Below are 27,433 nucleotides of genomic sequence, written 5' to 3'. Positions count from 1 at the left end.
GGCAATGTGAAAGGAAGATCCTCAGGACTCTGAAAACCAGTGAAAATTCCAGCACAAAGCAGGATGCTTGGGTTTGTTTGTTGTGTTTGGGGGCAGTTTTCTGGATGGGTTTGGCCATCCAGCTCCAGGGATGGAGCAGGAACAGCAGCAAAGGCACAGCTTCGCACTGCAGCCAGCCCAGGCAGGGTTTCCCATCCCAAGGACAGGGGTACATTCACTTCAGCACCTTCTCAAGGCTTGATTAGTGGGGACAGTTTCTACATCCACCCCCATTTACACAAGGCATGAACTTGTCCCTCCAGCAGACAGCGATAAGCAGCAAAGTTTTACAGAGAGCTGCTGCAGTGCAGTTGGCTTTTGAACACCACTACCGGCCTGGAAGCAGTGGCTCAGTGTGGACTGCTTCACACATTGCCTTCCTAAATATATTCAGATCTGCAAAAGGAATGCTCCTCTTCAAAGAAAACCACCCTAAAATAGGCAAAATACCCACCCTTAAATGAAGCACGAATCTCTATCAAGTCTTCAAAGTTAAACTGCCACATTACATGATTTTGAGAAAGGCATGATGCCTGAAGTTGATTTTCCGTTGTGCAATACATTTGCCTCTTCATACACACACACACAAAAAAAAAAATCTCTGACAGAGAGATATAGGTATGTTGCTTACCTAAGTTTGGTACTGAAATGGAAAACAATCTGCGGACAGAAAGAGGCTTTTAGAAACGAGTTTGAACATCAGCATCACCCCAAAACACATAAGCACCAACAAGATGGCAGCAAGCAGTGCTTGCTACTTGCTACTAAATGATGGAGGCAGGTCTAGGTACATGGGCTCTGTGACACCAACAGCACTGGCCAGAACTACATCCTTTGCTAAAGAAGCATCATCATCCTCTGGCAACGACAAGACCCCTGTGTTCATGAAGCAAGTTATAAAAGGTCTACATTGCATCCAAAGAACAGTCCAAATTGGCAAAAACACCCTCCTCCTGCCCACCCCTACACCCCTTCCCAATAGCTGGAGGGTTGATGGACAGTTGGTAAGTACAGTCAGTGGTAATTTCCTCCTTGTAGTCTGCCAATATCATGGGCTGCCCAGGAACTTAAATGTGGCAATGATGGTAGATATCTAAGATGCTGTGGGAGCTTTAAGGGTACTGTGCAACAGGAAAACGGCATGAAAGTTGGTGGCTTCTTCCCTGTAATGATACTTAGCAGTAATGCAGAAAGGAGCCACTGTCATGGCAGAGCACCTAGCATGAAAAGCTTTTGAAGTTAAACAAACCTTCCTCATATAAAAGAGGAAAGGGTTAATCTGGAATTTCCAAATAAATATGAAAAAGTAGCATTTTCCTGGACTGCAGGCACTGTGCACAGGGTGAGGCATATGCTGGCAGTGGTGGAGGACAAGTTCTGCAGGCAACTACTGTGCACTTAAGGAAAAGGCAGTTTCCATGGAATCTTAACCAGGGTTTTGAATATTAAAGTAAGAGTACCCAAAAGGGCACTGTAGGAAGTTATACAATATCCTCTTTCCTAACTTGTTAGGCTACAGACTCAATAGTAAACTTCTTCAGCAGATGCTGTTGCCAACTTGACTGTAAGTGGTACTTGGAATAAAAAAAACTCAACCCTTAAGAGCTACATCAGCGAGGCTTTCCTAGACCTGACCCACAGGTCTAGACAGCAGGTATCACATTTCTATGTTCCCTTGTATACTTGCATCATACTGAGGTATCAGAAAGGTACCAAAGGCAGCAGAAAGCCTACGAAAACTCGAACACTGCTGTAGGAACAACTCCTGTAGTTTCCTGATGCCAGAGACTTTGGACAAGCTGCACAGATGGACCATTGGCCACATCTGCCATAGCTCCTAATGAGTTGATAGAAGCACTTTTGGCATAACTTTCCCAGTAAAGCTGTATTCCTTACTCTTAGACCTCCTGCTTTCAAATTATTGCAAATATGAATGCTCAGGTTTGGAGGAGGAAGGGGTTGGACAACCAGTTTTCTTACCTTAAGTTTTCCTTGAACCTGGTATTCTTCAGCTTCAACTTTTCTATACTTAAGTTTCCAAATCTCTGTTTTTCTGTTCTGTCCAAGAAAGAAACCGATTTTAAATTAAAGAGGCACTAGGCGCTGAAGTATATGGGTGTTGCAATAGTCAAAGCCTCAGAGATCCTGAAGCAGGTAAAGTAAGGTAACAGACCTTAGATCTCAGCTCATCAGCAGGCTTTAAGACTTAACAGCATCATGCGGATGAATGGTTGATTCAATGGGATAGGCACCAACACAGCAAAAGGTGCTTAATTATAATATCCGAGATAAAATCTTTGCTTAGCTTTAAACTTTTCTGTGTTAATTGAAGTTGTCCTCCTCTGACCCAACAACTGCAGAATGATCCAGGTTTATTTGGACTAAAAATTCCTGATGCAAGGGACAAAAATTCCCCAGAAGCATGCAGTCCAAATTAAAGGAGGACATCAGGAGAGTCTGTCTGTGCCACCCTTCATCACACATTTCTGTTGTGTATGTTCTTGAGAAGGATATTCCACTACCTGCACTGTTCTCTGAAGCTTACAGGGGACTGCAAAGCTACACAGCAATTTTCTAATAAAGTATCTGCAAAGAACAAAGATCATCACATTCGGGACCTTACCCATGCGCAACTACTATTAAAACTACTTTATGTGTATCAGTACACCTAATCTTACATGTGGGATCAGCAGAAAGATTGCATAAAGACTGGTTTGGGGTTTAACTTATTTGCTGTGAGGGTGACAGAGCAGTGGAACAGGCTGCCCAGGGAGGTTGTGGAGTCTCCTTCTCTGGAAACATTCAAAAGCCCCCTGGACACGGACCTGTGCCCCCTGCACTAGGTGTGCCTGCTCAAGCAGGGGGCTTGGACGAGACAATCTCCAGAGGTCCCTTCCAACCCCTACCATTCTGTGATTCTGTGATTAAGATACTGACCTCTGAACCCTGTGAATTTGGTCACAACCCTAGGTTTGTCAAGAAATTATCTTGCAAACCCAGCAAGAGGCACTGTGCCTCTGTGAACTAGGAATAGAGTTTAACTTCTGCTGTTGAGCACCCATGTGCAGAGAGGCGCAGAAGAGGCATGGGTACATTTCCCAGTGGGTGGGGAACATGCACGATCAGTCTGGGAGCCAGATGCAGATGCCAGCACACTACCCTCTGGCCTGAGAAGCTCATGCACCTCCACCACTCAACTCCCATGGGCAGTTTGCAGAGAAATAACACTTTCACCTTTTAGTAAGTGCCCAGACACCTCCAGGGTTTCAGGTTTCCCATACCTTTTTTCCCCTCTCCGACACACACAGGCTCTATATGCACGCATAAACTAGACTTGAATCCAGACGCAAGCCAGTACGCGTCTCACATCCATAAGGGAAAAGCAGATGTACAGCAACACCTTATTATTCCTCCCACCCTGCTCCTTAGAAGAGAGCCACCAGATGCACTCGAGACAATTGTGTGCAGCATCTCCAGCCCATATGCCATTCCCAAAGGCTGTCTCTATTTCTTACAAAGGGATGCAGGAAATCTTTTACCGCATGAGGGTAGGGAACCGCACAAAACTAATAAGTAAAAACACAACTAACTTCATATTTCACCTCTTAATCCATTTGGAAGCTCAGGCAACCTATAAACCTTAGGCTGCAAAACTCATTGCTTTTATAACACACCCTGCGGAAGCAAGTATCTTGAGAAGCTATATAAAAAAGAGCGGGATGCAAGTTAGTTACAGCATGTCAGCCTGGACTCCTTTCAGCTTTCCAACCTTCTGTGATCTGAAATGTAGGCATTTTGTCCCTTTTTATGGGGACAATGTCCCCATTTGTCCCTTGAGCATTACCTCTTCTGGCACACAAAAAAAGGTGTAATTTCTTAGCTACAGCTGAGCAACGCTTTTGATCAAGAGAAGGCTAGCAAGACTGTCCTGTGTGTTTTATGCAAGGAGAGGTCTGTAAGGGGAGAGCTTCCAATGGGTGGAGAGTACTACAAGATCTAACAGAAAGGCCTTACTGCTTAGGGATTTAATTTTGGTAACTATTTTTTTCTCCTGAAGTATCAACCAAAGGGGAGAGAGGGAGGAAGAGGGGGAAGAAATCCACGTATACAGCAACTTTTCTGAAGTTGTATTAGGAAAAAATAAAAGGCTTCCAGTCAATACCTGGCATGGGAGATCAAGGTCAGTATTTCAAAATACAGGCTAAGAAATTGCAACTTACTGCCTTTTTGCTGAATTATCACCCCCAATCTCAACATCTTCGTATGTTTCTTTGTAGCTGCTTCCTGAAACTTAAAAACCAAGGCATGCCATTATCACAATTCAGTAGCGATGAGGTGAGGTTTGTTGGACAAATTTCACCCAGGCCATTATATTTTACAGAGGTTTCAAGGTCGCTCAAACAAATTCCATGCGACACGTGTGTTGCTCCTCACTGGATTTAATGGGAATTTAGATCAACCAGGCCAGAAGAAGACACTATAGATGCTGAAAGTCAAATGAAGCTATTCACATCATCTCCCAGGGACCAGCCCAAATTAAAAGCAGCTCCCATTCAAGCTTCCCCATGTGCTGTACTTACTGCTGGCTGAATCAGACAGACTTGAGGCATCTGACATGTGGCTGCTGGAAGACAGAAGTGTTACATGGGGACGTGCTGCAGTGTAGTTTGTAAAAGACATTGCATAGGAAGAACCATTGCAAAGAGTCCAGGTCCATACTCACAGTCTACCTTGCATTTCTTCAACATCATCATATATATCCTCCAGTGCTTGCAGAGGCTGCCAGGTGTTTTGGTTCAAGGCTGTTCTTTCTACCTCTGGCTTTGGAGCACCAACATACATGCAGTGCACTGGAAATGAGAAAGGAATTTGCTTTAGAAGCTTTCTGAGGAACTTCTTTTGGGGCAAGGACAACTCTTGAGGGTAACAGTAGATGCCATAACAAAGAAGAGCCTACAGACATACTTTCCATTCCAGGAGTCCAGGAAAGTCTCTTCTCTGAGCCACTTTGAGAAAGAAGAGCAGAGAACTTTAAAAGATTTTAAGTTTTAAAACATTTAGCTTTAAAACATTTTAAAGTTTTAAAATATTTTAGGTTTAAAAAAATTAAAACATCCATCAGTATTCTTAACTGTGGCAGCTCTGACCCAAATCCTCTTCACCAGAAAACATTCCAAGAGACTATTCATGGATGTCCAGAGAAGTGATTGAGGGGAGGGCTTAGCATGGTTGGTGGATGTGCTAAGATCCAAATAACAGGACAGTCCACTGGGAAATACACTGTAAATCAACATCTCAGATGTACTTCACCAAGGGCCAGAACCAAGCATGAGAGTTGCACCTCAAGAGGTTAGAAAACAATTATTACTGGAGAACTCCGCTAAGTGGCAATATTAAAACCTTAAAACTGATTTAAGAGAGTTGGAGTAATGTAGAAATGCAGCCACACACATAAAAGTAGATAGCGCTTCTAAGTGAGCATGGGTACATGCAGTAGGTCTCACCTCAATATGGTCTAGTTAATGACCAAAATTTCTGCAAAACATTCAAACCCCCATGAAGAAGAAAAAGATGGGGGGGGACACGACACATCACCAAACAATTCTCCTAATCAGCCTCTATGATGAAGCAATAGCAGGAGGCTCACCATGAGTCCTTTAAAACAACAAAAAAATCCCAACAGAAATTGCCTCCAGCTGTTCAAAGGTCAAGCAAACCAGCAAGATTTCTTACAAAAACAGACACCAATCAAACCAGAAAATTAAGTGATTTAAAATAATAAAAAAAACAACCAAAACAAAAACACTGAGGACCACACCAATAACAACCACAGCCACAGTCAATTTACACTTTCTCCTTTCAGCCTCCTGGTCTGTCCACAGAGCCCAACAGAGCTACTTTTTTCACCTCCATCTTTGAAATGCTGCAATGTCTCTCTAATGGCTTGCAGAGGCAGGAGTAAGTCTTTGCAGAATAGAGCCCATGCACACTTACACCTGAAGGTGCAGAGACATGACTGGGCTTAATTGTGCAGCTAAGGTGCACATCACCAGCTCCAGATGCTATTTTAGAGCATCGTGACAGAAGGAGCCCAAAGTCAGAAAAAGGCTCACTGGAACTACTGAGTAGATGGAGCAAGGAGTCATCATCCATCTCAATAAGGGACAGGGGAAGACTTCAGGCTCTCATCCTGCTCATGTGTGTTTCTACCACAAGCCTTAGCCAAAACCATTTCTGAGACTCAATAAATTACAAGAAGCAGAGGAGATGGATTTCAGCTCTCTTGGATAAGGGCAATCTGCTAGAAAAACAAACACCTTGTTTTGAGTTACGCAGATGGTTAACCATCTTAGGAAGCTATTTGCAAAGCCAAAATAAATTATTCAGATGAGAATACAAATCCACATGCAACCTTTTGCCCCGGTTTAACTAAATTGGTTCAAGAGTTGCATCCATATTTAACATAATTTCCCATATGGAAGAGACATTTGGGCAACAGATGGGACGGAGGATTGAGGAAACCCTCAACAGTGCAACGAGATACTCACAGAACTCCGCTCTGTCTTTTACCAGCCTTTGTGGGGTAGGATGCTTTGCAGTCTGGGTACCGGTCACATCCTGCTTCACTTGCAGTGCCTTCATCCCACCTCTACCATCTTCCTTCTTTTGGATAATGGAAGATATGTATTCATTTCCAACTGTCTGAGATCAGATGTTTGGTTTGGTCAATACAGTCTTTAGAAACAGCTTTCTAATACAAGTTAATATAACTTACATATGTTCATCTATAAGAATATAAGTTGTCTTTCTGTGGACTTAAAACAGTTTCGTGCCCTTTTCCGTCAGGGATTTCTGGTAGACATAGGTGCTGCTTGCCAGCTCTACCTGCCTTTTAGGCAGAAGCAGTTGAGCAATGAGCAGGCAAAAGAGAAGGCAGAAAAATCCAGGTGATTAAGGACTCAAATTTCAACTCTTTTCCAAAGGGAGGGAGGATAGAAGGAGAAGACACATCCTACAGTAATCTCAAGGGTATAGTACCTTGAAAATTTTCTTTGCTTCCTGTTTCTCTCTTTCAAGGCTTGGTTTTTCCTCTTTTTCATCCCTTATTATAGCTCTTCCAGGACTGAAAATTTCAGAAATGAGAGAGATCTCAGAACAGAGACACTTTAGCAAAGTCACAGGCAAACAGATTGCTTTATGACTGTGTCCAAATAAGCAGCTCATTTTCCCTTTGAATAAGGTAGATGCCAAAAAGACTGCCAGTACTAAAAGTAAGAGCAAATCCAAATGTGAAGGTCACTTATTACTTGGGGTAATAGCAATCATTCTTGAAAAAGGGACAAACTAAGATGATTGTTTTCTAGGAGCCGGCATGTACAAGCTAGATCCATTTGCCAGTGGCGGTACCTGGCTCACCAGATGTGCCTCTCACCATACTATATTGCTATTTAGGAAAGAAGATACAGGAACACGAGGCAGAACTTGATACCTTTTATCCAGCATCACAACATTTCCCACTGAAGTAACACTCTTTTATCACACAATTCTTCAAGCCCCATTGAAAAAACAGCCTTCAGCCAATGACAGTAATTATACACTGCAAGGAGTTTGAAACATGACATTTAGAGGATGAAATTCAGTCTGGACCTTGCCTTACCACACAGCTTTGGACCTGCAACCGGGTGTCCCACTTTGAGAGCCTCATACCTCTCCCTTCTTATACTGAAAGAGTTCAGGTTTCAGTAGGAAAAGACAATGTATTTTCTTGTGTGCCAGAGGAGAGAAGAAAATCTCCCCTCCGGATATGCTTTAGAATGAAAACAATCTTAAAAACCATGAGTGCTGACACAGGAGATCATCATCGTCTACATTGTCCTGGTCACAAAATATGAGAAATCTCTTTTTATTTACTGAGTGTTACAATATTCTAACCCTAACCTTAGTTGTGGGGTTAGAAGAAGATTGAGAGAAAGGAAAGGAAATTACCTGGATTTGGCAAAGAGAAGTGTCTTCTGTTTCTAGAATAAAGAAGAGGAAAGCCTTCAGCCACTGCACTTTTTTCAACAGTCAAGCTTTTATACAAGGCCTCAAATGTCATCTAGTATTTAAAGAAATATTTCTTTAGAAAGCCCAGAAGTGCTTTACATTTGGAATAGTCATCAGACAAGGATATTTCCTCTGTTTTGCTGGACAGGGGATACACATATTGACAAACTATACAGGGATAATATAACAGTGCAATGGATCAGGCCAATGAAGCTACTGGTCAGAATGAAAGCAATTACAGCTTGGAGATCTTACAGAAGAGAGGGAAGGGGTTTTTTTAATAAATAAATATTTTCCAACCTACCATAAAATAAGACTAGAGCCAAGCCACAGAACCTCTCCACAAATCATGCACAGATAAGTACATTTGGAAACCTGTGCTATTTCCTGGGCAATTTGATTGCTTTGCAAGTCAGGACTTGAAAGTGGAGTTTGATGTCTTCCAAAGACCGGTTTCCCCTCTTTTAGCAGAGCCAGAACTGATACCTACTACCTGATCATCTCCTGGCACAAGGTGATGTTTTCTCTCAGCCCAGCTAAACACTGTGAACTTAGCCATGCAGCCAAGCAGGTCTTCTCTATGGACAGCTGTAGCAATTCCTGTCCTGTGCCATGCACTATTCCACATTCACTACAGGATATCTCCACTGGCAAGGTGAACTGCCACCACCTTTGTAGCCAGGGTAAAATGAAAAAAGTCAGATCATAGTTTGCAGCAGAAATATCCCTGCAGGAGCAGATGAAAACCCTTACAGTCATTCCTACAACAGTTGCCCTCACTTACGAGACAAAGCTTGAAGCTCGCTGCCATTACAAGGAACCTGGCTCAGTTTTGCTCTTATGCCTTCACAGAGGGATTACCAGCACCGGCTAGCCTTTGGCAGGAACTTCCAGATCAATGCAGTGGATTTTTCCTCCAAGAATTCACGATCTTGGTATCAGTGCTTGACACTTGGTCAACCACCAACATCCAGATGGTGTTACCACTTCCTTATGTGTTTGCAGCGGAAGTCAAGGGAACTGACTCTCTTCCCTAGTGTGTTTGAAAACCTCATTAGTCTTCAAGTCGCCTCTGCAATTTCTTGTTTATTTTTTGAGAGTGTTCTCAGATAACACACAAAGAAATACTCAGCAGATAAAAAATACAGGTACTGAAAGTTTCTAAGATAGGAAAGCATGATACATTTGATACAGTCAAGCCTGAAGGACCAAAACTGGCCGTGATGAGACTTACCTTGTGTTCTTGAGGCTCTGCCGTAGGTGCTAGAAAAGATATTTGTGAATACGTATTACTTTTTAGTCCATGGTAAAGTCACTGCATTTTAAGTTGCAAAATCCAACTTCAGCCCACATACTCGGCATCCAGGCACATATTCACCACAGTACGTTCACCATGTCCTACCGATCAGGGTCCTTCAATTTTCTGTTTAGCATTAGCTTACATTCAGAGGACTGCAGCATCAAGCTTGACTGGCCACAGTTTGCATAGCCCTAGGGGCAAAACCAGGAGGGCTGTGGCAGGTCCCCCCAAGAAAGCTGCTTGGCTCCTGTTCCAATCAGAGAGAAAAACAATGTACAAGGCAGAGACTAATCCCCCCCAAAAGAGGCAACTTTGAAAAATGTAAGAGCAGAGCAGCAGCAACTCTGATAGAGAAAATTATACTGGGAAAAAGCAGTGATGGAGATGGAAAAGCTCTGTACCCTGTACCTTTCCGTTCCCAAGAAGATGCTGAGGTGTGCCTCACTATCTTTTCTTTCTCTTCTACATGGGTAGCATCTCATGACTTTTCCCCACTGCAGTTTTACTGTAAGCACCATCTCATCACCAAAACTCTAACTTCTTTTTTGCCTGTGCCCCAAAGTCCTCATGCACTGCCAGTGCACAGAAGAATGCTACAGTCAGTCATCTTTGGTCACCCAGACCAATGAGCAGCTGCTGTTCTCAAATTGAAGGAATTGTATTATTTCCTTTTTAAAAGGCTGTATCCCAGATAGCATGTAATTCATCTAGCAGTCTTACCTTGCAAAGTACCTTCAATGACACAGAAGGTTGTGGTGTCCCCAGACTGATTCAGGTACGTTGGGGTTTCTTCATAATTATACTGCTCTTCAGGTTGAGCACTGAGAAGATGAAAGAGAGAAGAGGGGGTTTTTTCTGGCTTTTTTAGAAGTCTGAAAAAAAAAATGTTAATCTTAAGGACAAGGAATTCAAGTACTTTGATACTGAGCCTACAAGAAAGCAAAGTGAAATCAGGAATTCCTCGGAGGGGTAGGAGACCTGTGCCAGATGCAGGACTCAGCTGAGCCTTCTCCAACTCCACACTCCCACTGCTTTTCCTTTGGGAGGACAGGCTGCATTTATAGGGCTCAAAGCACATCAAGGGACTTTATACTGGGATTATGGTCTTCTGCCTACAGCAATCCCTCAAGTAGAAACAGAACAAAAAAGTCCAAGGAAATCGGAGTGCAGCAGTTTTCAAACCTACTACAGCTACTTAAAAATTAATAACAACCCAGTTGCACTGTTTGGCATGCTGTTCCTCACTTTAAGGACACAGGAAGGAGAAAATACAGATATCAGGTGGCATGTTTAAATGTCCTGCTCCCGAGCTCATCAAGTGACATGATCCATGCCAATGTGGTGAGCGGCATGTGCCAGCCATAGAAGGAGGCAAGGCATCAGAGCCGCAGCACCACACAACCTCAAGTATTGGGCTTCCCAGCCCAGTCCCCTTCTCCACATTCTCCTTTTTCTTTTCTTCCACCAGAGATTCAAATTAGCATCATTCGGGAATAGGTGCAGAGAGAAATCCAAGCCTTCCCAGATTTCCCAGGCAAAGCCCCAAGGCTTTCCCTCCACCCACGGTGGAAGAAGTTTTGGCAGCTCAGGAGTGTACCAGCAAGTGGCAAATGCCCAAGATGCAGCTTGCAAGATATGGGGGGGATGGGCTATGGTGGTGAAAAAGCATCAGGAAGAGTTATAGCGAGAACTTCCATCTTTTAACAGTAAGTCTAGAAAAACCTCAGGGAGGGTTTGGTTTTCCTTGAATCACCCTACTGTCACAACTCAGCATCAAGAGAGTAAGGACTAAGTAGTTGCTGCAAACCAGAACAAGAGGAACAAGAAACTCAAGGTACATTTTAACAGTAGTAGAATCAGAGTAAAAAACAGCACCTAAAGTTTGGCATTAGCACAAGGTTCTGCTGAAGGCTGCCCCAACCCCCTCCTCTCCCCTGCAGCCCCCAGCACTGGGGGCAGTGCCTGCCAGCTTGCTGGTCCCACAGCATGTTTTGGACACGTAGGTCCCACTGAAGGGGGCACACATATACATATTGCATTAATACCACAAGCAGGTATTTTGTCCCCAGTGCCATTGCTTGAGGTAGAGGAGACTGGGAAAAAAACCCTACCCATCGCTTCCACAGCCCAACCCTGGGATAAAATAGCATCCTGAGAACTTGGCTGAACACCAGACATCCCTACCAGCACTGGACCACAGTGCTACACAGGACCTGAAATACAGTTGACTTAATGGATCCCTGACTAGCATCTGTGAAGGCAGAGTGTTTATCCCCAAACAGGGGATCAGAGCACAAGATTAGTTGGCACAAACAACTAGGTCACAGCCTCTAAGAGACCACACTTCATTACAGGTGAGGCTGCCACTTCTGGGCTTCGGGGTGGGGCTGGAATTTCTGACCTAAGAACCCCATTATTTTGCTTTTATGCTGGAGTTAATTTAATTCATTTCCCCAGCTATCACATGGTTAATATTTAACAAGTGACCTACTGTAAAGACCATATCAGAAGTGTTAGAGCAAGATAGCTAATCTTGCTGCAATGTATTACTAGCACAGCTTCCTTGTGGTGCATGACAGCTTTGAGGCTGGTTATTTTTTGACCAGTTCTCTTCTGAAAAGTACAAGTTAAAAGTTAAACAAAACGCCAGGCAATGCTGGTGGGAACACCTCGTGATGTGAAAAGCATGATTTGCTGTGTCTTCAGCTGCAAGAGTGCATTGTTTGGGCACAGAAAGTATTTTAAGGATTCATCTCTTTTTGCTTTGGTTGAGCCATTCTGTTTCCCATTTTCCCAGCTGTATATTCATGTAGCTAAGGCACAACATGTATATGAATATTTTTCTCCACTTTTGCTGTTCTTGTGGCACAGAACCAGGACTGCTACGCAACCACTCATGACAAGTCAGAGGCATAGCAGAAAAAGTCAGGATCCCCTTGTATAAAAAAAACCAAATTGTGTCTGTAAGATTTTTGAGCTGTTTCAGACAGTTGCATTATCAGAAGCTGAATCGATTAGCTTATATCCTCTGGTGAGTGAGTATGGACCACTACTTAATAAAAATCTCACTTCAGCATCTGGAGAGAGCTGAAGTTCTGGGGGTGCAGAGGCAGGGCAGAGGCTCCTGTACCCTGGCTGTGCTGGCTGCACAAACACACAGGAGGGCAAGCTCCTCTGTGCTGGCAAAAAACCACCAACACCTGCCGGTCACGCCAGGGCTTTGTTTCAGCAACAGTTCTAAAAACACCAAGCTTGAGTACATGGAACACAGGAAGGGAAGAGCACACAGTGGGCAGGTGCAACCAAAGCACCAGCAGTGTTTTCCCTCCGACCAGCTAGACCAGACCTAATGACACATGGGCAGGGCTCTCCATGCTGCTCAAAAAACCCAGAGGAGAAAATAGGGATGAAGCTTTCTGCTTTAGTAGAAGGTCATCCCAGCCAACTTTGAGCTTCCCATGTGGGTTCACACAACCCCTGGGGCAAATCGCTGCCTCCGGGAGTAGGACTTTCCCTCCAGACTGCGCAGAGATGCTTCAGCATCATGGGACGGGGATGTTCCTATTGCCTATGAGGCACGTATTGCCTCAGCACATGCTCACCTTTCAAAGGTCAAGTAATCCTCTTCGTCAGCAGCTGCACACAAACACACAGAGGATTAATGTTTGAAGGCAAGACTGCTCTCCTACAGAACACAGGCTGCAGCGACAGGGAGGTGTGATGGGTATGGCCCTTCCTCAAGGCAGCAAGCTGCACACAAAGGCAGGCGTGAAATAAGATTGCCAGCAGAAACTGGGGATATGTCTGTGTTAATATGTCGTTATTTCATGTTTCCAGGCAACAACCTCAGGCTTTCTAGAGATCAATAATTGAGCAATATTGAGAGAGCATGGAGATGATGACATATAAATGTAACTAGTTTCCTCCATCAAATTAATATATTCAGAAAAGGCAAGTAGGCTAGAAAAGAGTTTCAGTGAAAATCTCTCTCTTTCCCTCTTATTCTTATCAAGGCCAGGGCAGACCGATAAGCACCGGCACAGTAAAGCCAAAGAGAGTTTAGCCGAGCCCTTCCTAGAAAAGCACCTCCATTTGAATTCAGCAAAAGTTGTACCTAAAGATCTGGCTATAATTAAGCCTATAAAGAAACACTATTTATCAGGTTAATAAGCAGTCTAGAATATTCTATTATGCAACATCAATAAGGTTTTATTACGGGAAACTGAACTTTTGCATTTCTTTATGTTGGAACATTTAACAACATTGCCCTCTGTTGTATTTAAAACAGAAGAGGCAGATTAGCAGACCGGTTTCTTCCAATTTTATTGTGCCTTCCCACAGTTGTGTGCTGCAGAGTCAAGGCATTTCCCATTGAAGTAGAGCGATAAAGATCAGCTTGCGGCTTACGCAGCTGCTGCTGCTTTACAACCAGCTGTGAACTGCTCACAACACGCTGCAGTTGCAAGGAAAGCAGGTTTCTGCAGGGGGGATGATCAACCTGGAAAACCAGATCCCTTTTCCAGATTAAGAGTAAAAATCAGTCTCGCTGACACTGTTGGGCTCTTTTTAAAGTTTGAGAAAGATGCTAGAAACAAGTAACAACGTCCTATTTCCATGTGCTTGGAATCATGGCTTTATAGATGTCAGTGAACTGCAAATTATTATTCATTTTCTGCAGAATGGGTTTGGGAACAAAGACTAGAAATCTCTTACTTATTTCATTTCTCCTGTAGACTGAAGGCATGGTGCTTCGGAAAGCACTGAGATCAAACTTCGGGGGTCTTGCAGGCTTCCCAGGGGCAGGACCCAGGGATTCAGCTGAAGGGAGAGGTTTAATTCTTGGCCACTTGCTCACAGGGATGTGAGAGCATTTTCCTGCTCCAGGCTGGCAGATGGGAGTCTCTGATTCTGCTCCAGAGAAGCACAAGGACATGCAGCAATTAGACCTCATTTAAGCAAAAATCCATGTAAGATCATTAGTTGTTATACAGGCATTTCTAACCATCTCTTCTTCCTCCCAAATTCAGCATCCCCCTTACACAGCAGGGCTCTTACCATGCTACCAGAATGGAAAAATAAATGGAAATGGCCATTTTTACAGATTTTTACAAAGTTAACCATGTTGGGGCCTCAGTTCTTGACAGCTCCCTTCCTCTGGATTATAAAATACTGGGCTAATTTTCTGTACCGATAACATTTTAATCTGCCAGGATTTAGTGGCATAGCAGTTTTCCATACACAGTGTGAGCAAGGTGGCTTTCCAGGGTAAACAAAGACTTAATCTTTTCAGCGCCCCATCACGCAGTGTGACGTTAGCAAGGGGAACTTCATAGCATTTGTGTTTCCTAGCATCAGTTTCTGAAAGAAATATTGCAAGGAGAATATGTTCTCTGAGCTCAAATATGAACTTTTGCAAGGCTTGGAGGGTGCAGAGGGGGGAGTTCAGATTTAAGCCATTTTAATTCAAACTAAACTGTCTTTGCAGAAAAGCCAAGACTTTACACATCTGTGAGAAAACCAAATAGCAGGGCATAGTAACATTTACATTGTAATTGCAAAAGGCCAAAGCAGACCAAAACTGAAGATACTCCACACTCCACACTCTTCATCTTACTCTCAAAATGTGGATAATTTCTTAAACTGAATTTTAAAAATTTGTTGGAGATGGGGAGCCCTCCCTTTACCCAAGCTCAGCAACAGTTTGGGGCCCATTTCTTGTCTCCAGGACCAGAGAAAGAAAAGAGCACTCCAGGGTGCCAGTCTGGCCTGTTGTTTGAGGGTCCCAACTCGTAACCTCTTTTCTCTCCAGCTGCTGTATCCTGCACTTTTAGAGCACCTATACGCTCATATGCAAGTATATATGCTCATTGTTAAGAGTATAGCTTACTATACCTTTCTGGTGCCGAGGTTGCTCTCTTAGTGCTGGCTGGCAGAATGCAGTTGCCACTGTACTCGCAGCACCTGCTTCATCAGAGTTCCTGTGTCCTCTGCGAGCCGGGGGAAGAGCTGGCCTGCTGCTGTGCAGGGTGCCCTTCTTCTGGGCAGGCAAGTCCATCACGGGCTCACTTCCAGACGGTCGCATCCTGCTGCTGCCTGATGCAGCTGGAGCACACGTTACCCTCTGCTCTGGGCAGGGGTGTACGTACAAGTTTGCTGCCCGTTGCGTTGGGAGCATTGCACTTGCTTTCCTGCTGCCGGATAAAGTACTTTCCCAGATCTGTAGGGCATGGTGGAAAGAATTTGAGAGAGGAGAGCCCTCTGGAGCTGTTTGGGTTGATTCTTGCTGATCAGTGCAATAGGATGGCGGTGGCTTCTCTGGACTATTCTTTTGAGAACTCAGCCCTTTCTCCGAGACATTGCCTTTGTGCTCTTTGTTGTGCCCTGTCGGCTCCACACAACCCAGCTTGGCTCGAGGCCATGCCAAGGGGTTGCATTGGGCGAGCACTGAGGGCTGGGCAGCAGGATGGGCAGGTTCGTCCTTGGCATTTAGTATTATCGCTTCTCTCTTACTCAGGGGCAGAGGGCTGGACACAGAGTTACCTCCAGAGCCTGGCTTGGGAGGGATTTCAGCAGGAGGCTTCTTGTATGGCTGCATCAGCTTCTTGGCAAAGTTGGAGTCATTTTGAAATTTTGCTCGGAGGGCTCTGAAATCAGTCACACCTTCCTGGGAGAGGGAAGAGAAGAGAACACAAAACACCTGCTTTCAGAGGTGGCAACAGGCAATTTATACAATCATGATCATTTCAGAGAGAAAGAGGCTGCAGACTCCACCCTGGTCACCAAGGATATACAGAGCCTGGTGAAAATTTAAAAGCAGGAGAGGAGAGTTAGCTCATTCAAAGAATCCTCCAAAAGCTCACAAATAGCTTCTTATAAAGGCAACAGAGTTGAGACAGGGCAAAAACACAGGAGCAGAGCACGGAAATACAACCAACCAAAAGAACATTAGAGCTTCCCGGCAGAGGTGCTGCGATAGTGCTTATGCACCTGCTGGGTAGGAACGCTGCACTTTATTTTCAGTATACAAGCATCAGCCAGGGGTCAGATCCGTGCTGCTCCAGAGATCCCCAGCCCCCTCCCCACCTTCTTTAGGAAACTCCACCATGGCAAAAGAAGCAACAAACATCTTGGCAGGCTCCAAATGACCCCTGAGACAAAACCTTTTTCCTCCACTGTGTTGGTTCAGCTCAGGGTCCCTATGGCTCTTTGGATGCTTCTCCCATTGCTGATATTCCCAACCCAGGAAGCAGAGGACATACAAACCAAATGCACAGCACACAAGGACAGCAAGAGCATTTCCTAGTCTGGGTGATGAATACCAGCTAAGATACTCAATTCCTCTCCCATACAGTTACCAGGCCCCAGGTTATGTATGATTTTGAACAAAGAGAGCTCATCAGTGACAGCACAGTTTAAAAGGGCACTTGAACATTTTGTTTCAGGCCTTCGTCCCCAGGCGTCCCATGCTGGAAGAAGGAGACCACAATTTTTGCCTGCAATGCCATGGCTTAAATTCAGCCCTGAACTGAACTAGGGAGAAAATATGAAGAAAAATTTACGAGCTACTTAAGTCCTTGAACTGCTCTATAACTTTTTATATGCCATGATTACATTAGGTGCACTACTCTGGCAGCTTAGTTCAGTGTGGAGAACTGTAAGGCTTCACGAGAACCTGTCTAATGAGGAAATTGGAAAAAATTATCTAGGACAGAACTTCGTTATTCTGAAAAAAGCCCCAGCCTTAAGTGTTAAGGCAGAACAGATGAATAGCATACTGAGGTTTTATTGCATTTAATTGCACGATTTATTAAACACTGACAATTTCTCTTGAATAGCCCCTTTCACTGACTTTATTACTTTCACAGGGTAGTGCATGATGTAAAGAACCAACCCTTGGGGGAGAGGTTTGAATTGCTCCAATTATATTTCATATTAGTGGTCAGCAGCGTGATGCCGTGCAAGCTGCCCAGACAGCCTAATCTAGTGGCGAGCCGATGGGAACGGGAGTTTTCAGAAGGATACAGAGGATGAATCAGATTTTGGAAAAAAAAATAATCCCACATGTACCAGATCCCTCCAGCAATGCCAGACAGGAAATAAAGCAGAGAGGTGCCCTAACGCAATTGCACCGAGCTTTCGCACGTGCTGCAGCAACAGTTGAAGAGTTCAATGCTGTTTACCTCTCCTTACTGATCTTCTTTACTGTAGCGTATAGTTTCTCATCAGCACCCTCAGAGACAAAGAAAGCAGAAAAGAAAAAGTACCTACATGTCTCAGTGTGCCACAGGCAAGGTGGACTCCTGCAAAACAGGGGTTTTGGTCAGGACTCTCCCTGGCACTGGCTGTGACAGTCACTATCATGGTACTACCTGTAATTAAAGGGGGATGAATACAAGCATCCCTTTTCCCCTCTCAAGTTGTTATTCCTCTTGGCTTGAAATGGCAGCTTCAGATATTTGCCTAATTAACTGGAAGGTTATCTGCGCTTAACGCACTCTCTGTGCCCTTCACTAGAATATAGTTTCCCCCAGTTTGCAGCCCGCTGGGATATTGGCACCAATGCCACAAACAGACCCAGTGGGAGGGAAACATATGGACCCTGGACAAGCACACCAAACTGCCTGGGAGGGTGGGGTTAAATTGCACCCCATAGCCACCTCCTATACACTGACACCCAGCCGGCCCCGATGCTCTCTCTCCCCCCCAATACAGTTCCAGCAAGTACCGCTTCCTTGCACAGGGCTGAGCTTAGCACAACCCTCAGAGGTGCAATGAGTTCTCCCTGTCTCTGCAGGATGATTTTCCATCAGGGCTGGGACTATTTCAAACCACAGACCCATCCAAGCAACTCTCCGGCTCGACCTGCACACCTTGAGCTAGCTCAGGACAATGCTCAGCCTAAACAAGGTGCCAAGCAGGTTGCAGGCAGGCAGGGTACACATCAAGTCCCAGTCCTGTGCCAGCTCAGGGAGGGTTCAGCACATCACGGAGAGGTGCTCCCCTGAAAATTAGACCAGCTGACAAGTGGGGAGATTACACTAATAAATTTAAAGGACTGCCAAAAGCTGACAATGTGTATTACAGCTGCATCTGGCCAAATAATTAACTGTGAATAATAATACATTTGGCAAAAGCCTACGCAAGATGAGAGAGGGAGAGAATAAAAAGGAAACAAAACTTCCACTGGCCGGAAAGTTATGAGCATTATGTAGTCAAGGGATAGCTAAACTTTCCATATTTTCTCCCTATAAATAAAAAAGTTCTTTTAACATTAATATCATTCTAGGAAGCAGAATAAAGCTCAGTTTAAGCCAATGATAATGATACCTTTTAGAAAGAGCAGCTGGAGGTTTGTGCTGATACCAAGGACTAACCAAAAAGAACCCGAGTTCTCATTAGTTTTCTGCAGTTGCCTTTCTAAAACAAATTGACACCGGGAGAGAAAACCCCAATCTAGGCGTGACACGCAGGACAGCCAAGAGGAAGCACTGCGTGTTCCCCTCCTGAAATTCTTCTGGTTTCATCCATCCTTTATCTTGATTTCCAAGGGAGCTCCCGCGGGTAAATGTTTAATCAGCGCTGCCCCGCAGTGGGGCGGCTGGAGCCAAGCCCAGGCCCTGGGCACGCCGACGACATGCGGCCACAGACACCGTCTACTCATTAACCCGCCAGCTTCTCCCAGGGGAAAAAAAAAAGATCCACTCTACTTTTTGTTAAATTAAGAGGTAGCAACCGCCGCTCATCTCAGAGCGAGGGGGAAGAAACCAGGCACGGGGAGCCCCTCAACCCCTGCTTCGGGGCAGAAAACCGTCCTTTTGTTGTCCACACACAGAGCAAAGGCGGCACCGAGAGCATGCACCTAACCCCGAGTTTACACTGCTCCCGGCGCTTCATGGCGATACCAGCCCCAAAGGTACGCCGCAGAGCAGCAACTCAAGCAGCAGGTATTTCACCCGGGCCGGGGGGCAGAGGAGCCCGAGCAGCCCACGGCCGCGGTGAGGGGGAGGAGGAGCAGCGCCCCGGCAGTTACCACGTCCATCCCTTCGCTGCTCCGTGCCGGCTCCAGCGGTTCAGCCCGGCAGCAGGTTTCCCTGGCCCTGCCTCCGGCGGCTCCCCGCTCCGCCGCCCGGCCCCGGCCCCGGCCCCGGCCCCGGCCCCGGCCCCGGCCCCGGCCCCGGCCCCGGCCCCGGCCCCGCCGCCGCCGCCGCCGCCGCCGCCGCCGCCGCACCGGGCGAGGCGGGGCGAGCCCGGAAACACACCTGGGCCAAGGCAGGGGCCTGCCCCCGGGGCGGGGAGAGCCTCACCTGGGCAGGGCTGTGCTCCCGTAGGCTCAGCCCTGCCCTCCATGCTTCCTTGAACTGACTCACAGGCTCCCCGAACCACAAACTTCAACACCGCGGCAGGCTTTGGATGGGTTCAGAGAGGGAAGAATTGGGACTGGTTTGCTTTTTGAGGGAAAGAACGGCGCTCCCCCCCAGCATGGGTGCCCCTAGAGCACCCGCGTCTATATGGTGTCCATGTACGTGGTAGTTCTCAGGTCCCTCCTCACACCTGGGGCAAGCGAAGCTGAGGGGACTAGAGGAAGCCCACCATGCGGGGGCGATGATCCTTACCTCACCTCTTTGTAGGTCTCCCCACGGGTGACACCCACCCTGCTGCATCAGCCCAGCCTGCACTAGGCTCTTCCCCAAGCCAAATCCAGAGACCTCGAAGTGATTGAAACAGACATTTCCCTGGAGGAACCAAGTGTTTTCTTTGCCTCTGGATGGCAGAGTCCAGCAAAAACAGTCATCCTTGCTGATGCCCACACATTTTCTCTAGTGAAGGAGCAACTTCTCACAGTGAGCTGTTTCTCACAGTCCTAAGGACAGACCAGTTAAATTACAGCAAACAAGACTTTTCGCATCACTGGATATTTCTGCCCTGGAGAAGAGCCTGTAAAGATCTGTCCGAATATTGAGCCCATGTTTTTACAGATCACGTGTCCCAGGAAAAACAAGACTGGTTAGCTTGGCAAGAAGAGAACTGAGAGCCCCAGGACTTTCTTTTTCCTTCCATAACTGATCAAATATTATTTCATCTTTCTCTGCAGGAGTGCTTGATGTTTTCCTGTGAGCCGAGATGGCTGCTGCTTGGAGCCCCAGTGCTGGGTGATATTCAGAGGCAGCTGTCAATAGGGCCTGGGTGAGTAGGGAGCTATCGGCAGCCTGAGCAACACTTACCCATCACCAGTTGGCCCTAATCCCACGGCACCTCTCATACGTATTATTCCCAAAGAGCTGCCTGGAAAAGAAACCCTGCAGCAATAGCAAGCCCTGAGGTTAGGGGAAAAGGGACTGGTACAGCATGGCTGTGATGTGTAGGATCTGATAGCAACCTGTGTGCATATGATTGTCTGAAGGTGTCCCAGATTTCTCTCTGCTGATTTGAAGGTAATGGGAGCGATACATGACTTAAGGATGGACATTCTCCCTCTGCACATGGGCATTGAGGAAAGCCTTGCACCAGGCATCCCTAATGCCCTTGGGAGTGGGACCGATGCTCTTGCAGCCTAACTTGACCCAGCTTTCTAGAGCCAAGCTTGAGGAGACCTGAAAAAAAAGGAAAAGAAATTGGGAAAAAAACCCCTCATTCGTCAGAGACATGACTCGAAGTGCGAGTCGCGTTCCTCACCACATGAAAAGCCCTGCTGCTGCGTGGTGGTCTTGGAGAAGAAAGGGCGGTCCTGCCAAGCCGGGAGTTGGCAGGGAAGTCCCCCAAGCCAGGGCTGGAGTCGCGGCGTGATGAAAATGAATGCTGGCTTTGTGTACAGGTAGCTGGAGAGGATTTATGCCCAGGGGTATGAATGTAGGCTGTGAATTAAAGCACTGTTAGAGAACCAGGAGCTTGTGACTTCAGAGCCATGGTCCTGTGGAAAGGGACAGGGCAGATTCCTCTATATGGGCTCTAAAAAATAAAAAGAAAATGCCAAAGGTTTCTTTAAAACATGCATTTCATGAGCGCTAGCCCTGCTGGGATCCTACTTGCCTCACCTCTCTTTGACAGCTGCCCCAGGGCTGCCATAAATCGCACCAAGCTATAATAACTGCACAGGGAGCGCGGTGTAGCCATGGTGTTGTGTAGATCAAACACTGCAGAAGTGGAAGCCAGCTTTTTTCTCTGGCTCCGGACCTTTCTGGGGAATGCCTGATGATGAAGAGCTGGCTCTGCTCTATGTAAGCCACCTTTTAAAGGGCCACATGGCACAATTTCCTTAGAGAAACTAACAGGAGATGAAAAATACAGGACTTTACACCCGGAAATGCTGGAGGGAATGCAGGTAATCCCTTCGATGGCCCTTCCCCTCCTGCCTCACCTCCCCCTTGCAGTGCTGATGCCTCCCGTCGGTCCCCAGCAAGCTGCAAATTGCCGTGAATGGCCACGCCCCAGCAAAACACAGTGACCACCTTGTCCACCGCCACTATTAACCAGGCTGCGCTTTGGTGCGGGAGCTTGGGGTTTGGTCTGGGTTTGCATGCCAGAGGCACTGACCCAGAACAGGAGTTCCCAGGCACAGCCCTGACTCAGATAAAACCAAATACCATTACTGAGAGTAATAGCACCAAACACTTCCTAAGAGTACATAATGTCCCCAGAACAAACAATTTCAGCTGGCTTAAAAATCTAAAATTTTGTGATTTGGATGGGTTTTTTTCAGTAATGCAGTTAGTATCTTATGTAGACACATCAGTCCACGGGCTGCAAGTACAGCATTCAGCAGACTTATTTTCCCTGCATTACACTTTTCAGCTACTTAGTGACAGGTGCAATTTGTCATATGTTATAGGCACGTTTTTGGGGGGTTGGGGTTATTTATTTATTTATTTATTTCAAAGAGGTCTTACTATAGACCAGAAACAACAGCAGATCTTGGGAATATGATTTATTCCTAATCTTTTAGGCTTTTAGAAAGGGCAGCAGCATGACTGGTAAAGATCAGAGGAAATTTTGGGGCAATTGAATCTTCTCTGGAAGACAAGTAGATTTGGGTATTGCCTGTGACATAGTTGCTGGTAATGTTAGCCCAGTATCATAATATTATAGATTGGGGGTGGTCTGACAAGCTATTTTCCCTTGTCACAGCTACTGGCCCCACATGTGGGACAGCACTGGAGGAAGGAGAATGGGGCACAGAGTGAGGGAAAGAGCTGCTCCTGAGTGCAATGCAATAGGGTCCTCATATCTGAAAAAAAACCCACCTCAGAACCCATAAAAATGGGCAAAAGTGGATAGTAGGGCACAACCTTTTGCTGGGGGGATTTTCGCTCAGTTTTAATGCTGTATTCTGCCCCCAGGAGGGCCAGAGCAGCCACCCCAGCCAGGCCCCCCACACCTCTCTCCCTTTTTCTGCGAGGAGGTCATATCATGGTTTTCCAGCAGGGGGGGAGATAGGATCACTTGTTCCACCACAGAGACACGTCTTGCGTTACTGCCATTAACAAGGAATTTAAGAAAATGCAGTATTCTTGATCCCGTCATTCAAAAATCTAACACTTTCTTTTACTGGCCAGGACAAAGTGTTGTTTGTTTAGGATGAGCCAATGTAGGTACCCATGTGGCACCTTCAGAAGTTTTAAGATCAACTCCATCGGAGCACTGTAGTAGTCAAGAAAATTAATTTTAAAGCCTTGCAATGTTTCAGGTTTTTCTATCTGTCCAAGGTTGTCTCTGCAGTACGTCCCTGATCCCACAAACGAAGTGCATACTTCTTTTCTAGCAATATAACCAATAAAATTGCTCCTGTGTTTCAGGCTGCTTACTCTGGTAGAAGGTATGTCATCAGACCGGTTCAGTATTCATTGACACCAAATGAGGACTGGCATGTCCAGCACTAGAGCTGCAGTCATCTTCTGGTCCTTAGGTGGGTGTTTTCCACACCTCTCTGCAGCCACTGGGTTCAGTAACTGGGACATGTGCCCAATGCACATAAATGACACAGAGCTTTGTTGGTCCTTACAACGCACCATCTCACCACGAGCTTTCCGTGGCCAGAGAATTTAAGCTGGGAATGAAGAACAGCGGAACCTCATGAAATGAGATGCACTGCCAGTGCACAGAGGAAAAGCCTGTTGGTGTTTGCAGGGACTAGTCAGCCCTGTTATCGGGACACAGCTGCTACCTGCGGTGTGCAACCATCACTGTGACAGTGACCACTCCTGCCAGCACCTGCAGGCAGTGTTTGCTGTCACACCATTGACATGGAGGATGTTGACCAGGGTCAGGTACAGCCTGCAGCATCCTTTCCCTGCCCTGCAGTGATGCAGCGCACATGGGCATGAGGCCTTCAAGACTGCAGAAACGTCAAGCACAGAGCATATGCTCATCAGTGTAAATGATAGCAAACTCATTACATCTTATCCTTTTTAATGCTTCTACTTGTCTTCTGTTTGCTGTACAATATAAAGCCATCTTCTAAATCTAAACCCTTCTCTTGAAGGTATCTGTGCTGAGATTTTGATTTTGAAGTTCTGCGATGAAGACCTTGATAACTAGCTTTGTATCCTTGGCAAAACAGCAGTTATTGTACCAAGCTCCTCTGCAGAGAAAGCTCTCCAGCGCTTGCAGAGTGGATGAGCTGAGAAAGCCCATGTGTGCTGTGAAAGCATGTGTGAAATGGCGAACTTTCCAAGGGCAGAGCTCCAATTGCTAGGCACAATTTCTTCACCTTGCCATATCTAACATCTCTATAACCTCTGTACATTGCAACAATCTCTATATTTTTTTAAAAAACCCACCTTGCCCCTGAATGAAAGGCTGTCTGCTCTGCACTTTTCCCTGGGGAACCAAGAGAGAACAAACAGCACATGGCAGGTGTCAGTCACATTGACAGCAAGAAGCTTGGATACAACTTTGGGGCTATGATGTATCGAACAGAATGAAAAAGAACAGGACTCTGTTCATGGTCTTCAAGTTAGGAACAAAATTCAGATTTACAGTATTGTGTGAATAACGTACTACAACAATTATAAATAGAATATTGGCATTAAAAAGGATGATTCTTTTAAGTAACTTTATCCTCTGCAGAAAAAACACGAATATACTAAAAAATAAAAATCTACATTTAAAGAAAGTACAAATGCAAATTGCTGGACAACAACAACGTTATGTTAGCTCTTGTAATGTAACTTCACCCTGGAGCTAGGCTTGTGTAGACAGCCATGTTACCAAATGTGCTGCTCAGGTGCTATTTAAAAGATCAATGCATTCTGCAGGCAGAAATTACTTCCCCTTGTTGGGCCAAAGTCATTTGAAGCGGAGGCTTTTTGAAGTAGAACAAAATCCTGTATTGCTAGAAGAGAGGAAAAAGTGGATGCCTGTTTGTTTACACTGAGTTAATCTGCTCCTGGTTTTAGATACGTAAGAGTTGTAAATGAGGAGTTATGTGTTGTCTAATTAGAGGTTAGCAATGAAGGGTTTTCCAGTGTCGGGGAAAAGAACTTTGCAATGGGAATAATCCCAAAGTGACGATGCAAATTCCCACCCAGGCTTTGATGCAGCAAGCTCACTGCTTATCCCAGCCCGCTCACAGCCTGTATTTCCATGCTCTTGAAGAGCCCCAAGACTTCAGTTCACGGCTCATCATCCTGAAGGTGACTGCATCGCTATCGACAGCACGGCTAGCATTGCAAGTCAGAGGTTCAGAGAGTTAATTCAGGTTTAGAGGCAAGGATACAGCACACGTTTTAGAAAAGTTCAATTCATAATGTTATAAATGGAACCATTACTTTTATATATATCACTTTTGGAACATAACACCTGTGAGAAAGGTTCTTTAATTTCACCTCTAATGTGGTGTGCCTTGCTTGCTGCTTAAATCTCTCTCGCACACCTCCCCCCCCAAACGACCTCACCTATCAGTGCGAAATTGTTGTTGTGCCTGATTGCACAAACCAGCCCAGCCTTTTACCTGGGAGATGTGCCACAAATAACTTTCATTATATATATGGTGTGTTTCTGACGTTACTATCAGCAAAGGAAAGATATAATGCTTCGACAGTCTTGCTTAGATGCTGAGGAGGCACTTGACTGTGCAAAGCAACCATTTATATCACAGGACAGCAGAAGTTTGGACCAAAGACAGATTTGGCAGATGGCCAGGGAGGCTCCCACCATGGGGACGGTGGGGTCCACCCCCACCAGACTTTTATGAGCATTGCTAAAACCTTTTTATGTCGTTCTGTCTTAACAGCAACATGCAGAGAGGCTGTGATGTGTAATAGGGAGGTAACGATGGGGATCGCCTTAGGCTAGTTTCAATCCCCCGCTTTTCTCCCAGGCAAAAGCAATTTAGGTTTAATAGTATATATATGAAAAATATTAAAACCCTTATCTGAGTACTTCTTGTGTAGGCAAAGAAAGGAGAAGGACTTTCTGAACTCATCTGAAGTGCGTTAGTAGGTAAGGGATTACATTAACATACTCTCGAAGGTCACAAAAAGGCAGTTTTCATTTCATTTCGCTACAGTTTACCCATGTGCTAAATTTCTTTGCGTTTAGCAAAGGCAAGCCCCAGGGTCATTCTGAACTTTAATTACATTAAAAGTAACATGGTAAGAGGTCCTTTTATTTTGATAATTCACAATACCATCTATTGAAATTAGCTTTGCAATTAATTTGGGAAATACACAAAGTGACACTTCTATCCCAGTCTTTTGTGGACAGAGGACAATTCACTGTCTGCTTAATAGCTGTAATAGTCTGAGACCAGATTTTCCTACAATAATTACACTTTCTCTTCAATTTATGGAGGTTCAAGCTTCCAGTTGTCTGCTGGGAACACTTCATTTATTCATGAAGCATCTCATCCCACTTAATCAGAAGAAAAGCAAGGAGATACAGACACTTGTTCAAACAGAAAAGTCTCTGTAGATCTCTTACTCTTTTTTGTTTAACTAATACCTAATGAAGTTATAGATTCCTTATGCATTTTTGTGCCTGCCCAGGAGCCCTCGGGGGAATTTTGCAGGTGATGTGCAAGCTCGAGGAAACAGGTATGGGGCAACTTGAGCTACAGCATGACCAACTGTCTTTCCAATGGCCTTTTTTTCTTTCTTTCAACATATGAAAAACTAAATAGTCACATCTTGTGACCATTATCTTAATAATAAATAACCCATTGTGTTCTTGCTTTGGATGGTATTGCTTTCTTGTGCACATCCACTACTTCTGTGTTAAGATCTCAAGCAATGAAAAGCATTAGAACTACCATTAACACATGGTTCCGCACAGCATATGGCATAGGACACCATTTCAGATTTAGGCGGTATCTTCCTCATCCCAAATCACATCAGAAAAAAAAGGTTTAGAGTCTTATGTTGCAATGACTGTGTAGGGCTCTCCAAAAGCCAGGTGAAAACTCACACCAGCTTTGGAGACAGGACACTGTCTTATGGGGATAACAATAGAAACATTTCCCTGAGGTATCTGGAAGGCACATGTTCCTCATAACAGAATTCTATAATAATTTTCAATTTGCTGAACCAGGAAGCTTTTCCCTGGTGAGCAACCAGGTACACCAAAATTGCAGTTAGGTCACTGTGGGAAATAAAATTAGTTTCCTCCTCCTTCAAATTAAAAGGAGGGCGCAGGCTGGACAAGAAACACGCTGCTGCAATAGGACTTGATTGACTTTAATGTGGAAACAGTTGCACAGTTTATTATATTCCCTTGCCAGAAAACTGGGAATTTGTTTCCAAAAGGGCAAAGGCCTCTGGGATGTGTCCTGATTCTTTGTGATTCGATCTGTGCCATTGTCAATGATTTACTGTAGCGTTTTGGAGTCCGGTGAGCTCCGTGCTTCTTCTAGCAGTGCTTGCCCCATGGCATCCTGAAGCCTAAAACTTTTGTTTGCAGCTAATCTATAGCAAACATTTGCATATGGAAAAACAATGCGGTGCAGCCTGTGTCAGCTTTCTCCTCTGATTCTCTCTATATGTTCTCTGGCTTTAACAGCATGTCAGGCCACAGCTACAGCACACAGGGAGCTGGAGGCATTGCCTTCCCAGAGGT

General features: G+C 45.3%; 2 protein-coding genes across 19 annotated transcripts in view; one reads left to right on the top strand and one right to left on the bottom strand.

Annotated features, from left to right (window-relative positions):
- FYB2 (FYN binding protein 2) overlaps nt 1-19,505 on the bottom strand; it is a 23,332-nt gene extending 3,827 nt beyond the window's left edge. For 5 of the 9 annotated variants that reach the window (XR_010373433.1, XR_010373434.1, XM_064454980.1 and 2 more), the window contains exons 1-15: nt 19,416-19,503; nt 17,654-17,754; nt 15,278-16,049; nt 14,099-14,293; nt 12,988-13,021; nt 10,106-10,206; nt 9,320-9,348; nt 8,026-8,057; nt 7,078-7,162; nt 6,588-6,741; nt 4,763-4,889; nt 4,620-4,663; nt 4,260-4,329; nt 2,020-2,097; nt 671-699 (exon numbers count right to left, since the gene is read on the bottom strand). Coding sequence is in view for 7 of the 9 variants with exons in the window: in XM_064454980.1 (XP_064311050.1) it covers nt 671-699; nt 2,020-2,097; nt 4,260-4,329; nt 4,620-4,663; nt 4,763-4,889; nt 6,588-6,741; nt 7,078-7,162; nt 8,026-8,057; nt 9,320-9,348; nt 10,106-10,206; nt 12,988-13,021; nt 14,099-14,293; nt 15,278-16,049; nt 17,654-17,746 (1,843 nt within the window). In the remaining 2 variants the exon portion in view is untranslated. Of the gene's footprint in view, nt 1-670; nt 700-2,019; nt 2,098-4,259; nt 4,330-4,619; nt 4,664-4,762; nt 4,890-6,587; nt 6,742-7,077; nt 7,163-8,025; nt 8,058-9,319; nt 9,349-10,105; nt 10,207-12,987; nt 13,022-14,098; nt 14,294-15,277; nt 16,050-17,653; nt 17,755-18,712; nt 18,808-19,415 lie in introns of those variants that run through there. The other 4 variants (XM_064454979.1, XM_064454981.1, XM_064454983.1 and 1 more) reach the window with 4 other exon arrangements.
- C8A (complement C8 alpha chain) overlaps nt 18,996-27,433 on the top strand; it is a 27,581-nt gene continuing 19,143 nt past the window's right edge. The window contains exons 1-6 of one of the 10 annotated variants that reach the window (XM_064454996.1): nt 18,996-19,298; nt 20,478-20,535; nt 23,176-23,285; nt 23,862-23,921; nt 26,368-26,415; nt 27,377-27,431. In XM_064454996.1, coding sequence (XP_064311066.1) covers nt 26,394-26,415; nt 27,377-27,431 — 77 coding nt within the window. In that variant the 5' untranslated portion in view covers nt 18,996-19,298; nt 20,478-20,535; nt 23,176-23,285; nt 23,862-23,921; nt 26,368-26,393. Of the gene's footprint in view, nt 19,330-19,662; nt 19,905-20,013; nt 20,227-20,477; nt 20,570-23,175; nt 23,286-23,861; nt 26,416-27,376; nt 27,432-27,433 lie in introns of those variants that run through there. The other 9 variants (XM_064454990.1, XM_064454989.1, XM_064454992.1 and 6 more) reach the window with 9 other exon arrangements.

This window comes from Phalacrocorax carbo, chromosome 6 (assembly GCF_963921805.1).
Source record: "Phalacrocorax carbo chromosome 6, bPhaCar2.1, whole genome shotgun sequence".
Classification (NCBI taxonomy): Eukaryota; Metazoa; Chordata; class Aves; order Suliformes; family Phalacrocoracidae; genus Phalacrocorax; species Phalacrocorax carbo.
Note: the sequence above shows the minus strand (reverse complement) of the source record. Positions and strands in the feature narration are given on the sequence as shown.